Consider the following 15,394-nt stretch of genomic DNA (forward strand, 5'->3'; position numbering starts at 1 on the left):
GTTTAACTTTTCGAAGGTAAGTAATATGTGCGTTTTAAAAAATTATTATGTATCACTTGTTTTGACGCTGAAAGAAAACATCATGAGGAAATCTGCATGCCTGAGAGTATCCACAAAAATGTCTGCCAATCTGCAGTTGGCTGGCGTGGTAGACAGTAACTCTTTTCATGCTGAAAAGAGAGCCATGCACACTAGTGAGCCGGCGATGGGGTGATCATGATAATGATGACGCATAGCAACTTAAATTAAACAGTCACTCTATGCAAATAGGTGCGTCTGATTTTACAATAACGCACAGTGATGCCTTCATCTACGTAGCGACAAACTTACGCTTTTTACTGTTTCTATGACTACCTATTCAGAAATATCTATTAGGCCTCGTTAATGCAGATGCGTGGTGTCGTACAATCCGTTTTGCGTAGAGGTAGCGCGGCCAAATCAAACTTAATTATGCTGATATAATACGGGAATGTTCTTGTTATGCGCGTTTCACGTGTTGTAACACATTTGATCGTACACGTATGCCACTGCAAATACCGGTGTAGGTCTCGTTTCGATCACTACCACCTACTTCTCCATGATTGGAATAACTAAGACGCGCGGCATCATGCAATGCGCAACACGCCGCAATATGCTCTGTGTTTCCCTGAACAAGGCCTTAGAATAAGGATGTAAGGAAAAAAAAAATACATAGGTATATCATAAAAATATGTAGCATTAAACTGACGTTAACGTTACGTACTTAATTTGTAAAGTACATTTAACGTAATTAGGTGTGTAATGTTAATTAACGAGCGCCGGTCATTAAGTGATCCCAGATTAGAATGCTGCTGGCGTTTCTAACTTTGCGTTGAAAGGGTACGCCACGATTTAATTATGGTTTACATGACTTAATAAAATTTAAAAAAAATAGTAGATACTTACCTATAATATCTAACTATTAATGATATGCTATGTTATATTTTTACTTATATTCCAAAAGACCCAAGCGAAATTATTATCAGGGACTTCGACTGTGTTGGTGTTAGCTGGCGGGCGTGCTCTGCCTTTTTGAGAGTGTTTTTTTTGTTAAAACTGACTGGAAAACGCTCTAAGGGGGTGCCGTGCGTATGTCGGCGAGCGCCGGCACAGACGGGGTCCATACTTGTATAGTTTAACTAACTTGTTACAAATAACTACAAACTTGACATTGGCTAATCTTTGTAAAGCCAGACGAGAGAGAAAAAAAAAAATTATTATCAGTGTGGTAACACCGTCGCGTATGACTGGTTAATCGTATGAGTTTAATAAACTGCCGTACCCTGTACCTCACTATTCTACGCTGCATGATCTTTACTTTCCATCAGGTAGAATTGAAGAGCAGTGCTAATTCGACAACGATTCGAAAAATGAAAATTGTGATATATAAACTTTCTAGATACCTACTTAAGAACTTAAATACTTAAGGAATGAAATACTTTGTTTTCATTTTTCCAGTTAAAACTTTCATTTTTATAATTTTCTGTCAAACATTTAATGAATAGAAACAGTTCTTTTCACAAAGTTATTAAGAAATACTAATTGCTTGTAGACTTTTTGATAAGCTTTAGAACTTTTTGTAACATTTTCAATTTTAATAAAAAGTTGTTAGGTATATTATTTTAAAAAAAAGCTTTACAACATTATCTTAAGATTATTATATTTTACACTAGGTAATAATACTTAACACACACACACACACACACACACACACACACACACACACACACACACACACACACACACACACACACACACACACACACACACACACACACACACACACACACACACACACACATACACACACACACACACACACACTTACTGGCCTCAAACTGTGACCCCTATGTTTCTACTACCCTGTTACTATTCTTGAAGTGAAAACTTCTACGAGGGCCATTTTTAGAATGGCGTATAAACTTCAAGGTCACGTGATATAGTATCAAAAATTAAAATTTTATAATTTTTAAATTTCCGTAAAATAAAATAGCTTTATTTAATTTATAACAAACCTCATGTTCCTATTATGTAGACCGGATTACCCAGCCTTTGGTGTAAACGTATTTCACTAATGATGAACCCCTGAAATGTGGGCTTTCTAGACAATTACAATCCGTGTGTGCTGTGGTCCGTAACTGTGCCGTAACTTCGTATATTCGTAGATCTATTTGAAACCATATATTATTCCCGGATCAATTTTGAAATCAAAAATTTCATTTAGTAGGTATGTATATCTATAATCCTTTTAGGGGTAAAGTTTCCGAAAATCTTTCTGTGTGCGCCTATGATATAATATGAGGAACCTACTGTCAAAATTCCATCTTTGTAACCCCAATGGCATAGGTTGTGCGTTGATCAAGATCAGTTGCTCAACTTTTAGTCAAAACTAAAAAGGCATCTTCTAGGTATCACAATCAAGTGCTTGTCTACAAATTAAAAAAAACGTTTTAACCTGGCCAAGCGAGCCTTCAAATAAAATAAAATCAACTCTTTGAAAGTAGTTTTTATCGTCGACATTGGTTGGAAGGTATTAAATTCTACCTCAAAAGAAGCAATCCCAAAGGAACTATTTGGTACCACTGGTTGTGTCACTTTTAACAATACATACCTACTTATTAGATTTCAATAAGAAAATACCTGATTTAAGTACATAGTAGTTCATTATGTTAACATCGTAATTGTATTATTAAATTAACATTTAAAACTAAATCAAGTTAAATAATAAGATTTTTTATTTGAAGTAATCCTGGATGCTGCTACTTCAAAAAAAAAAGAATTCAATAATGAAATAAAGTTTTAAAATAACTAAGAAGAAGGGGTTAAATTAAATCCTTTCAGGGTAGTTTCAGTCACGTAACAGTACTTCCTAGAAAGAATTCCGCAATTGGCTTTTGGCCACGTGTTCAATAGGTATAGGTACTACAGTTTTCATTCGCTGTGCTCCTATGACCCCGATTTAAAATACCTAGAGCTTTTTCACGATTTCTCTGAAAAACGGTCCTCTCAATATACCTATATCGAACGTATTTTTATGTTCAATAAAAAAGAATACAAAAAATTACCTACATACACAATTAACAGGCTTCTGCCTAGGACCATTGTAACTTGTAGGTAAAAAAAATACTGGGCAAGTGCGAGTCGTACTCGCGCTCGAAGGGTTCCGTACCATCGCACAAGATAAACCTAACACTTTAATGTAGGTACCTACAGTGTTCTGCAAGTTAATGACGGGCAGCGCCGTATATAGGTGCCTAATTGATTTAGTAAATTAATTTTTTCGCGAACGCATTTTAATTTTTTTTTGTAATGTAACCACAAATTCACGGTTTTCAGATTTTTTTCCTTATTTGTGCTATAAAACCTACATACCTCAACGGTCAGTCGGTCAACGGAAATTATCCTATTGGTTTTCTTGACAGACAGACAGACAAGTGATCCTATAAAGGTTCTTTTTTCCTTTTGAGGTACGGAACCCTAAAAATAAACAAAAGCTCCGAATATACTGTATAAGGTTAACTGTGTAAGATTTAAAATGACAAATATTATTTCCCTACCTACTAAAGATATACTTAAACATGGACACATCCAAGCTAATTTCTAAGAAGTAAACGTCTTTTCAGTAAATACAAATACAAGTTTGTGAACTAATGGTAAAAAAATTGTCTCAGTTGTTGCTCGATTATATATTTATTTAGCAAATTTTCCTACCTCCACCTATCAAGTCAACCAAAAACTATACAAAAAAATTCGGTGTACCTACAATCTACATATCAAAAATATTGGCGACGTTAAGTATACATTATATCTGTATATAACTTAGTACATAGGAATGATATATATTGTTTTACATACTAACCTTCCTGAAAGAAGTAAATTATAATAATAAAAAAGTATCAAAATCGATTCACTGGTCTTTGAGATAATCGCATACATAAGGGTCGAATGCGTAACCTCCTTTTTTGAAGTAGGTTAAAAACTTGTATTTATCCACCTGAAAATTAGACTTATTGAGGTGTTTTTCCTTGTGAGTGAGTGCCTAGGTCATAAAAAGAACCTATATTTAAAAAAATTTAAGTTTCTAATCCGAGCTGTTCAGGTTGTGCGTTGATATATCAATTAATCAGGGGAAGTTTTTTAAATGAATAGGTATAAATAATTTTGTATGCAATTATCGTGGCAACACGTTAACTAGGTACACTATACGACGACGTGATAATTTGACAGTACACACTTACCCTATCCGTACGCCGCACTCATTGTTTTCTTTTTTGCACTTCAACAGCTCTAGGGTGCGTATGAGCGGAGTGGCGTCGGGTGTAAATTGAAACACTTGCAAATTTACCCCATACATTATTCATGCGCCAAACACCCTCGCTGAGCCTGACAGTTTCAGTTGACGCGCAAATTCGCGATACTGAAGGCTTAGCACAGTTTAGCGAACCGACAGTTGAGCAATGATAATTATTTTTGATATACCTAGCCGAGCTCATATGGTCACGTGACCTGAGAAATATACTGACAACAACGCGCCCCTTCAATGGCTCTTGTGAAACCTGTACCTCCTATAAGACAGATAGATCAAAGATAAGAAAGCAATAGAAAGAGAGGCCATTGTTCAATTTTAAAACCCAGTGCTGTGCGTGAATTGTCCTTTATTGTGTCTTAATACAAATCACTATTTAATTCTCATTAAACGTACGTGTTCGCGTAGTGGTCCTTTTTTCTATACCTGGAAGGTACCTACTATTAAAATGTGTGGTCATACGACCCAATATTAAATAAACGTGGTGCAGAATACGTTTACTTGATACAATAAGTATGCCTTTAGTTATGGTAGTTGACAGGGAACATGTCACTTTAAAATTCTTAATACTTCTATATAAGTATTCTGTGGTAAAACAATCTGTAGTGTAACAATGCGTTATGTACGACAAACATTGAATATGGAAGCGCCAATTAGAGTGTTCTGTGGTGACACAGGATACAGCGTCAAGTTCTCTACAGGATGTCTGCATGTGTGGTGGTTTCATTGCTCAACTGTACGAATGCTAAACTATGGCATACCGCCTTTTGTAAGTGGCTTATCAACGCGACCTTGAATCTATAACTGAAACAATAGGCCAATGAAATTGAACCCGGGTATAGACTATCAAAAGCATAAGGTCTCTGTATTGTCTAGTTGCTTTACAAATCACACCCATTCTAACGTTTTCGCCACACATAAAGTGGGTCAACCATTATACTCGTACGTCTAACAAATGGTTGCCCCCTAAGACGGCTATGCAATAAGGAGTCGGTACAGAAACCCACAAGCTGAATTATTCTGACCCTAATAAATTTGCTGAGTCAAACAGGCATTGTTAGACAAATGAGTTCTAAGACGTGTGGTGTTGAACATATTACTTAGAAGGTGCTTGTTGCGACAGCTTATTTGTATTGTTGTGAATACGGTAAATTAAACGCTTCGAGTACAGTATTAATATTTGCTATGTTTATTTTCAAATTTGAATTCAAATGGGAGACCTAAACACAAATAATAATTTAAACTACCATTTTTCAAATTTTCTGCTAATGCCAGGGACAAATCTAGCGGAGAAAAGCGCGCAGTATATTCACATGTGTCACATTTATATAAATCATACGAGAAGTCGCTGGCTAAAGCTAGTTACTAATGAAATCCTACACTTTATTAGTGAAATGAACTCAATGAAGTGATTAAATTCTGCGAAAAAATTCTCGACACGAAAATAAACGGATAAAAGGAAATTTTCAACCTTTAAACCTACACGGGCAAGATGTTAATTTACAAAACACATTTGCCTCGGAGAGTTTAATGTAATTTCTTTCTCGCCGAGGCGTTTCCTCAAATAAATTACAAGTGTAAAATTCAGAACAACAAAAGCGTAACAACAAAAGGCTCGCGGCTCGCAACATCCGGACGACCCTTCCAAACTCACCAGCCTGATTACGGATTTCCGAACAAGAAAAGAAAAACTCAACATTTCGTACCGTCAGCGTAAAATATATGTATCCTCCCTCTGTCTTAATCCACAGTTAAATGGGGTTTGTTTACTTTAAGACCGTCATTCACAGGTCCGGAATCTGGAAAATTGGTTCGCCACCGACCCCGCTATCACTAATCCTCAATAGCTCAACGTTCATGGAGTTAAAAGGTCAACACGTCAAGCCCTACTTGATGTACTTGCTAAGTATTGTTGTATCTGCTCCTAGCATAAGCTTTTTCCGTTTTTGAACGTGTAAGAGAAAATAAAAGGATATGAGTATATGAGTCGTGTCGAGGTCAAGGTTTATTTAAAGTAGGTACTATTGTACACATTTTGACTCTCAATCGTTAGATTTGTAAGATGATGTACTTAGTGGTAATAAACTTAAAACTAATGCTACGAGGGTTCCAGGTCTGTTAAATATGGCGCGTAATAATGGTGGTCTTTTAAGCCCGGGTATAAATGAAAGTTCAGTATGGATCTAGTAATCTTTAAAAAAGCATTAGGTGAAATCACGGTTATGAGTCGGTTGCGTGACTTAAATACAATTTAATATCACCCAGGCTACTGTGATGGTACGGCTGTGATCGTCTCTACTAATGATTTGTAATTAGCTATAATGAGGAAATGTCAAGAATAATAGACCCAGTGCCAAAGATGCTTTTTTTACCGAAGACAACAATGTTTTTTCTTTTTGAATAAAAATGCGTATTTTCAATTAAAGAATTTTAATTATTAGCTCTACTAAAAAGTAAGAAAGTAAACACAATAATTTAGATGCTGACTGTACGAAATGCTCCTAAATAGACCATTGTGATATTTGCAAAAAATTAGCGAGCACTTCGTGGGTTTCAAAAATGATCAAAACTCATTGTTTATATTTTGAATGGAGCACTTCCTAGCTAACAAAACATTGATGTGGAAGTCCACATAATCGAAAAGATCAGGTTGCGGAATGTAGTACTTTACATAGAGATGAAATCGTGGATCTTTGGACGGTTTGGTGTCACCACAGGGAGTGGGAGCTGGTGGGGGTGGCGATTTCGTCACTTTTGTTATTTTAGGAGATGTAGATATTCTAAACGGCCCTCTTTTTTCACACACTGAGGGCGGTCGTACCTTCTTCCAGAGAAACGGCTTCTTATGTAAAGGACCATGATGTGTATCCAGATGTCTTGTATCCACCGTCTTATTAATGGGCTTCGTCAGTTCATACATTTCGGGCAACGATAGATACCAGTAGTCGGCACCATCGCCTATAATCGGAAACAGTCTCTTATTTGCGAATTTCGGGCGAAATTTTCTGACGAATTCGTTGTATTTTCGCTTGAGTCTTTTCATGTACTCAGTGTAATGGATAGATTTAAGAAGCTTTTCAAACTCTGAGAGTTCTGTAGTCGCGGGTTCAGAGTAGACGCCGGCACATACGTACGTTCTAAGTAGATGGTGCAGTTTGAACACGACGAATGCGAGCCACTGTCTTGCCTCTTCTTCTAGAATACGCAGATCATCTGCCCGGCTCCTGATACCAAACTCAGCTGCTTCTGCAGCTCGTCTTTCTCCACGCTCTTTAACAGTGGCAAGCCATCTTCTATAGGAACGGTAGCAGAACTTAGTGCGTCTTGAATAGTGTCCACGCCATAATGCCTAAAACAAATCTCAATTTGAAACTTGCTAGCTACTCTAATTTTACAAGTAATTTTTTTGCGTGTTTATGCGACCCATTAAATTGAGCTGTTTTTTAAGCCTGAGACAATATCATGTTAATTTTAAACTGGTTAGTTGGCAATGTAGTCAAAATAAATATTATAAATACTGCCTCTGATTTTTCAAGATACCTTGTTGGCAAGCTTTGTAAGAATAAGGTCAGATACCTAATGAATTTAATGATTGGGTCAATTCGGAAATTCATAATTGCTAAATTGGCTTCAGGTCTGGTCGGTTTCGGCCTTGATTACTGGCAAAGCCATATCATGGACTGATTTAGGGTTTCGGTTCGTTGCAGTATATAATAAAACTATCTCAGGCTATCCTGTTTCCATCTTCGATGGCATTGTTATTTACCATCAGGTCAGATCGTAGTTTAGTTATGGTACGCCGCAGGTCAAGATGGCAATCAGGGTACGAAGCGGGGGGATGACCTGGACGGGTGTGCGGGGCGTCCCCACCTTGATTGCTATCTCGACCTGTCGCGTACTATAGTTTAGTGCTCAAAACTGTCAAGGTCTAACTGGTCACCAAATAAAGAATATACATTATACTTTACACCTAAGTTACAACAGGAAGAATGCAAGCATAATATAAATGTCACCTGTATTCTCGTAGCTGCTCGAGCGTAATACTTGGCATGCTTGTTCCTCACAGCTCTTCGCAACGCTGCTAGGTATATTTTACGTGATAAATGAACTCTGAACGCACACTGTATAATCGTTGCATTCTTGGATAACCAGGCAATATGCTTCCTGATTAAATAACCTCTTGTCATACGCTGTATAGTCCTTACTGCTAGAAATCTTTTTAGACGCCTATCCTCAGCTAGGTTTGCCTTCTCTTGCAGTTCAGCGTAAAATTCAAGTGGTGATGGCAAAAGATGCTGCATGGTTGCCATTGTAATCTTTTATAATTTGGACGTAGAGTCATAAGTCCAGCTATTTTTGCATTTTAATTTTGGCAAAGATAATTTAACGCTGGTAACCAAAGCAAAAATACTTTGTTGATTGTTGTTGAACAAGTTGACAGCATAGTAAATTCATTTCTTTGACAGCATATCATTATGAAGTTGACATGTAGTTCGCATAGAGTTAACATCATAGAGATATTAACGCATATAAAACGTTAACACATAGTTAACAAAGGACGGCTATTTTACAGCAGATTTTATCTAGATCTGTGTTATTTTCCTTAATTTTTTGCTTTATTCCTAGTTTATTCTTAAATCCAAGACTTTCACTACCGACAAAAACTCATATTAGTGCGATAGATACAAGGTTCATACTAAAGTATTCTACTCACGATACTGCGGGAAAAGTATCCTAGATCGCCTCCTAGATCGGCTGCGCAAGCACTGAGCGGCAGATCCGCGTCTATTGCTCCAATCTAGAACTGTCTCCTAAATCAGCCCTGCCGCAGTGTCGTGAGTAGAATGCTTTAATCTTGCGCAAAGTTTTCCACCTACTATGACGTAGGTCTGGCTTTCACGGGTTCTTGGACCATATTAACAGGTTTTTGAATACATTTCATATACCTAAACTGCGTGTATTTTAGACCATATTAACAGGTTTTTCAATACATTTCATATACCTAAAGTACCTGTATTTTATTCTGCTATGTTTTTTCAGTAAATAGGAAGAATCTGAGGGTCACTATTGAGCAAAATATCGTGTTTTTTTTTTATTCTTACGACGACTTGCAGTTGAGATTCAATAAATTTTCATATCACGTCGTCATCATTTTTGCAGCAATACATTTGACTTAGTGCAAGTAATACGAATCGTTATTTTTATTTTCGCCCCTAAATCGAATTGGCTCACCCATTTCGTTTGGCTCCCCCAAGCAATGATACTGGTCGTATTTGGAGAGTCCTCTTCAACCCTCGCCCAGGTGGGCCCACGTGAGACGTCATGAATAATTCAAGGATCAAAATGGCAAGGTGTGTATGGCTGTTTATTTATTTTTCTCCAAAATTTACCGGTAATTTTCATACATATGTATGAATGGAATATACATTGTTGTGTTGAAATTGAATCGCATAAGGCAATGATATTAAATATTATGTAAACATAGTAGTAACGTTACATACTGTAGCCATCTCAAGAGTTAAAACGACGACAATTAGGTGGCATTAACCAGGCAAGAAAAATAACTTTAGAACAAAATTTCATTTCATAGAGCTTCATCTTTGTCATTCATAACTATGTGACGTTTTGTCGGTCTTAGCGACAGAGACAACGCGCTAGAAAACCGTTATTTCTTTCTAAACTTCGATTTTTCCACTGTAGAGCGCTATCTCTTCGACTCTCGTTCGTTTCTTAGCTTCTGTCTTACTCATCGTCAGGCACAAACTAATCGCCAGGTAACATAAACTTATAATATAATTGTAAAAGGGAGGGTTACAATTTCATTTAACGTACCTAATTCCTTTTCTCCTTGAATAGTATAACACATCAGGGTTGCAAATCGTAGAAACCCTCTTTAAGCGATGCTTTAAGAAGGTAAACGTATGATGGGAAGTACTTCAGAAGGCTTTACGTCCATAATTACATTGAATTGTATTTTTTTTGAATTTCCTTTGCAAAATATCCGCGTACCACTAGTAGTATTGTAATATTGATGGTATACTAACAGTTTCAAATCATTCTTCTTCTTAAATCTAAAACTACATGAGATCGCGACTTCGTCTGCGTAGATTTTCAAAAATCCCGTGGAAACTCTAATTTTTCGGGATAAAAAGTAGCTCATGTCCGTCTCAGAGACGGACAGGCTCTCTCTGTACCTTTCGTCTAAATCGGTTAAACGGATGTACAGAAAATCAGACGGACCGACGTCGTGTCGGTCCGTCTGATTTTCTGTCCATCCGTCTAACCATCGTCGTGATGGTTAGACGAACACGCACACACACTTTCGTATTTAAAAATTACTATGGATCGAATATAAATGTTTTTGAGTTTCTTTTTTTAACCCCCAACTCAAAAAGAGGGGTGTTATAAGTTTGACGTGTGTATCTGTGTATCTGTCTGTGTATCGTAGCTCTTAAATAATTAACCGATTTTAATTTAGTATTTTTTGTTTGAAAGGTGGCTTGATCGAGAGTTTTCTTAGCTATAATTCAAGAAAATCGGTTCAGTCGTATGAAAGTTATCAGCTCTTTTCTAGTTACTGTACAAATACAAAATACAAAATTATTTATTTCGGTATAAAACAAGTTTACATATAACATAAAAATTGGGACCGTCCCAGTAAGTGACTAGTATTAAACTAGTACTTGTGGCGGGCGGCCCCGCTCTTCCATAGCATATTCTGTTACAATGGAAATAAATAAGTAGTTTCTAAAAGTAATAAGCAAATTAATTATTAAACAAATGAGAGTAAAAAAATAAGCAATATTAGATAATTTTAGAGTTACAGTTATATAAAATTAAATAGTAAATCTACTGCTAAATAGAAGATGTGTGTGTGTGTGTGTGTGTGTGTGTGTGTGTGTGTGTGTGTGTGTGTGTGTGTGTGTGTGTGTGTGTGTGTGTGTGTGTGTGTGCGCGTGCGTGTGTGTGTGGGTGGGTGTGTGGCTGGGTGGGTGGGTGGGTGTGTGTGTGGGTGTGACCGTGTGCATGGATGTGTGTAGGTACGTGACTGTAACCTTCACTTGTCGGGGGTGTTATTTTTTATATTAATTAAATTTATTGTCTGTCGGTTCAACATAGCTCGCTTAATAGCGTACTAAGAAAGGTGCTGAAATGAAGCTGAACAACTTTTAATTTGTGGATGAGGCCAACTATCAGTGTCCACGTTTTCGTTCACACGTCATTACAGGTAGGATATACTCATTAATATCTTTGCTCTTATGGCTTTGTGGTATAGATTTACAACCACTACATACTTATTTACTCACTACGACTTTCTATTGTGATTATGCTCATACACTCTTCTAACATAAATAAGCTCTAACGAGAAAACTATCTTGGTTGGTTTCCAATCTTTATTTTGCCATCTTAAAAACATTAAGGTAACATTTTCTGATAGAGGTGGTATAGAGGCTATTAAAAGGCTATTAGCTACTGAAACCGTAGCATGTTTATACGTTTATACAGTTGGTGTTGAAATGTGAAAATTCATATAATTTGTATATAAGTACTGTGCATTTACAAAATCTAACTTATGTTTATTTGAATAAAAATACATTCTATTTTATTGTATTCTAATTTTGGTAAAAAAGTCGGTTTACTGACGATAGTTGAACGTGACAACAAAGGCCGATTGTGCTTCTTTGTCGCTCGTTCCGCGCTCTCGCTTGCACTTCAAGCCTTACATGGAACGCCTCAGAGCGAGGTAACGCTGCATGAGTCATGTTTTTTCGTGCGTGCAGCCGGCTCTATCGAATTATAAGACGTTGTCACGTCAAAAAAGATTAGTACCTAACAAAATTTCTCAGTGCAATTCATCATATCAATGTCAAAGTATGGTTCACCTTTAAAATAAGGACTCAAATCGTACGTAATTTTGTACGCTAATGCGTACAAAATTCATATTTAGTAAATACATATATTCATATTTGTCTATGGAATAGGTATAGGTACGAAGCCGAGGCTGGTCAACTAGTAATGTTTTATTTTACAGTCTATGAGAAAAAGTTACATAATTATATTATGACTTGGGCCCAGTTATGCATAATTAACCAATCAATCATGAACAAATCGTCGAGAAATGAATTAAATAATGAACTCTCAGTTATTAGAATATCCTAAATTTTATACAATATAAACAACTTAAAAGCTCTGAAGCAAAGAACGCAATAGCTTTTAAAATGGTTACATTTAAATTTATTGAACCATGAGCAATCACAAGTTCAATACAATGTGGCTTGGTTCCTTTTAAATTTTTAATAATTACTTTTTTTTATAACTGGGTCCAAGTAATGTAGACTACATGACAGAATAGTCTATAAGTACCTACTTAGCCAGACGAGAGAGAGAAAAGTACCTACTTAATTCCATGCGAAAGTCCATGTGTTTACTTTTTATTAGTAAGCTCCATGAATTAAAAGTAACAGGTATTTAGCTACCTTTTATGATTTCGGTAATTAAGCAATAATATAATTATGATCTCATTCGTGCAACATACGTTGTTATTTACCAATAGCACGTTCCAATTGGGATACAAAATTACAAAGCGGTGGTAATTTTGTTGTAATCAGCGTTCGAATCAGGTATTTAATCAAAGGGAATCATTGATTGTGCGAGCGATTTTGCGTAATTCGCTACTGATTTCCCGTCACGTCCTCCATGCATGGATGCCGATATTTTTATCTACACCCATATTTGTTATAGCTGGTATAGCTACTTCGGTCTGGTGAGAGGCGTCGGCCGTGGCTAGTTGCCACCATAAAATCAAAGGGGTATGGCTTTAATGAAAACAGCCATACCCCTTCCAGGTAAGCCCGCTTCCATCTTAGGCTGCGTATGCCATCACTTACCATCAGGTGAGATTGCAGTCAAGGGCCAACTTGTATCTGAATAAAATATAAAAAACCGTTTGTTATGGCGGAAAATAATGTTTTATTTCTTCATCATCATCATCATTGTTAACCTATAGATGTCCTCAACTGGGTAGGTATAGGTCTCTGTAGAGACTTCCACAGGCATGCCACGGTTTTGTTCACCCATGTCCATCCCATCTCCATGGGATCTGCATGCACAGCACTGCACTGTGCAAGGTCGCCATGCTAGCATCTTAGGACCCCATTGTCTATCGGTTTTTAGGGTTCCGAACCTCAAAAGGAAAAACGGAACCCTTACAAAGTGATTTGTGGTCTGTCTGTCTATCTGTATGTCTGTCTGTCCGTCCGTCCGCCCGTCGTGTCTGTCAAGAAAACCTATAAGGTACTTCCCATTGACCTAAAATCATGAAATTCGGCAGGTAGGTAGGTCTTGTAGCACAAGTAAAGGTATACCTAAATCCGAAAACCGTCAATTTGTGGTTAAAGCATTAAAAATAAATTAAAATGTGTTTAAATTTTTAAAGTAAGATAACTATGCCACGTGGGGTATCATATGAGAGGGCTTTACCCTCTCAGCGGAGGTCTCGGTGCGCGAGTCTAACTCGCACTTCGCCGGTTTTTTCTATGTGCCCTAGCCATTGACACTACAGCTTTGCAATACGTTGAGCTTTGTAGGTTCTCTTACGGATTTCGTCATTTCTGATATTTTGATCACGTTGAAAAACTCCAAGAATAGCTAATATTACGTTACTGTACTGTAAGTTGTGACTGTCCGCAAATGGAGTTACATGATACCATAGGAAAATAACTTAAATTTAAGTATGTAATTCTGTGGGCGGTTCCGTAACAAATAAAATAGAAATATTATAATAAACAGCCCTTGACACGGAACTTCAGATATCACTGAAATATAACCACGATAAAAAGATACTACAACAAGTGTAAATTAAAAATTTATAACACCCCCGACAAGTGAAGGTTACAGTAACTAGAAAAGACCGAAAAGACCTGATAACTTTCAAACGGCTGAAAAGCGGCTGAACTGATTTTCTTGAACTATTCCGCGCCTACTATCTAAAGTATCTGAGTTTTCCAAAACATCATTTTCAAATAAATAATTATGTATTTAGGCAACGTCCATCTTGACAGCTTGACATTTGTCAATTGACATAATATTATGAACATAACGGTTATCTAACCTTCTTTTCTACAAGAAAACTAGAAAAGAGCTGATAACTATTAAACGGCTGAACCAATTTTTTTGGATTATAGCTAAGAACACTCTCAATCAAGCCACCTTTCAAACAAAAAAAAGTAAATTAAAATCGGTTCATTCGTTTAGGCGCTAAGATGCCACAGACAGATACACAGATACACAGACACACAGATACACACGTCAAACTTATAACACCCCTCTTTTTGGGTCGGGGGTTAAAAATATAGTGCTCTAATTTCTATAATCCCGTTTGCAAATAATATCGAAACTAGTTCAAGCACTCAGTAAATACTACTCGTTCCTGGAACCCGTTACGAGTTTCAACTAATTGTTTAGCAAATACTTGCTTTAAATTTCATACACCGTTTTCGGTATATTTATTAAGTTTAGACTAGACTAAAATTCCTACACAGTGTAAATACATTTATTCTCTTTTCTGTAACTGTAAATATCATTAAAAAGCCGCTATACCCGTTTGATCATATAATTTGTAAACTTTGTAAACTTATATCTGTACAATTTGTAAACTTTTTATTGGATTTCCAAGCAGTTTTCACCGTCATTTGGAACACTTTTTCACCCCCGACCCAAAAAGGGGGGTGTTATAAGTTTGACGTGTGTATCTGTGTATCTGCCTGTGGTATCGTAGCTCCTAAACGAATGGACCGATTTTGATGGAGTTTTTTTGTTTGAAAGATGGCGTGATCGAGAGTTTTCTTAGGAATAATCGAAGAAAATCGGTTCAGCCGATTGAAAGTTATCAGCTCTTTTCTAGTTTTCTTATAGAGGATTTTGTGTCGGGGGTTTTTAAAATTTTAAGTTATAATCAAGGTTTTACACTATTACATCGATGGGCGCAAAAGCTATCTGCGAAACAGTAACTTTTCAGGAGAACGCGTATAGTTTATAAAATGAAAATTGAATAAAAAAAAGGATGGTTGA

The 15,394-nt window shown here is 36.6% G+C and overlaps 2 protein-coding genes across 4 annotated transcripts in view; both read right to left on the reverse strand.

The window, feature by feature from the left end:
• The window catches only part of LOC123873411 (semaphorin-2A), a 427,879-nt gene that overhangs the window by 316,273 nt on the left and 96,212 nt on the right, over positions 1 to 15,394 (reverse strand). The gene's annotated exons all lie outside the window — the stretch shown is intronic.
• Positions 6,717 to 8,771, reverse strand: LOC123873414 (spermatogenesis-associated protein 17). The gene is made up of 2 exons (XM_045918259.1): positions 8,338 to 8,771; positions 6,717 to 7,673 (listed from the first exon to the last, which is right to left on the reverse strand). Exons 1-2 carry the CDS (start codon positions 8,632 to 8,634, stop codon positions 6,888 to 6,890), a joined length of 1,083 nt encoding a protein of 360 aa, XP_045774215.1. The 5' UTR covers positions 8,635 to 8,771; the 3' UTR covers positions 6,717 to 6,887.

This window comes from Maniola jurtina, chromosome 16 (genome assembly GCF_905333055.1).
Source record: "Maniola jurtina chromosome 16, ilManJurt1.1, whole genome shotgun sequence".
NCBI classification, from domain to species: domain Eukaryota; kingdom Metazoa; phylum Arthropoda; class Insecta; order Lepidoptera; family Nymphalidae; genus Maniola; species Maniola jurtina.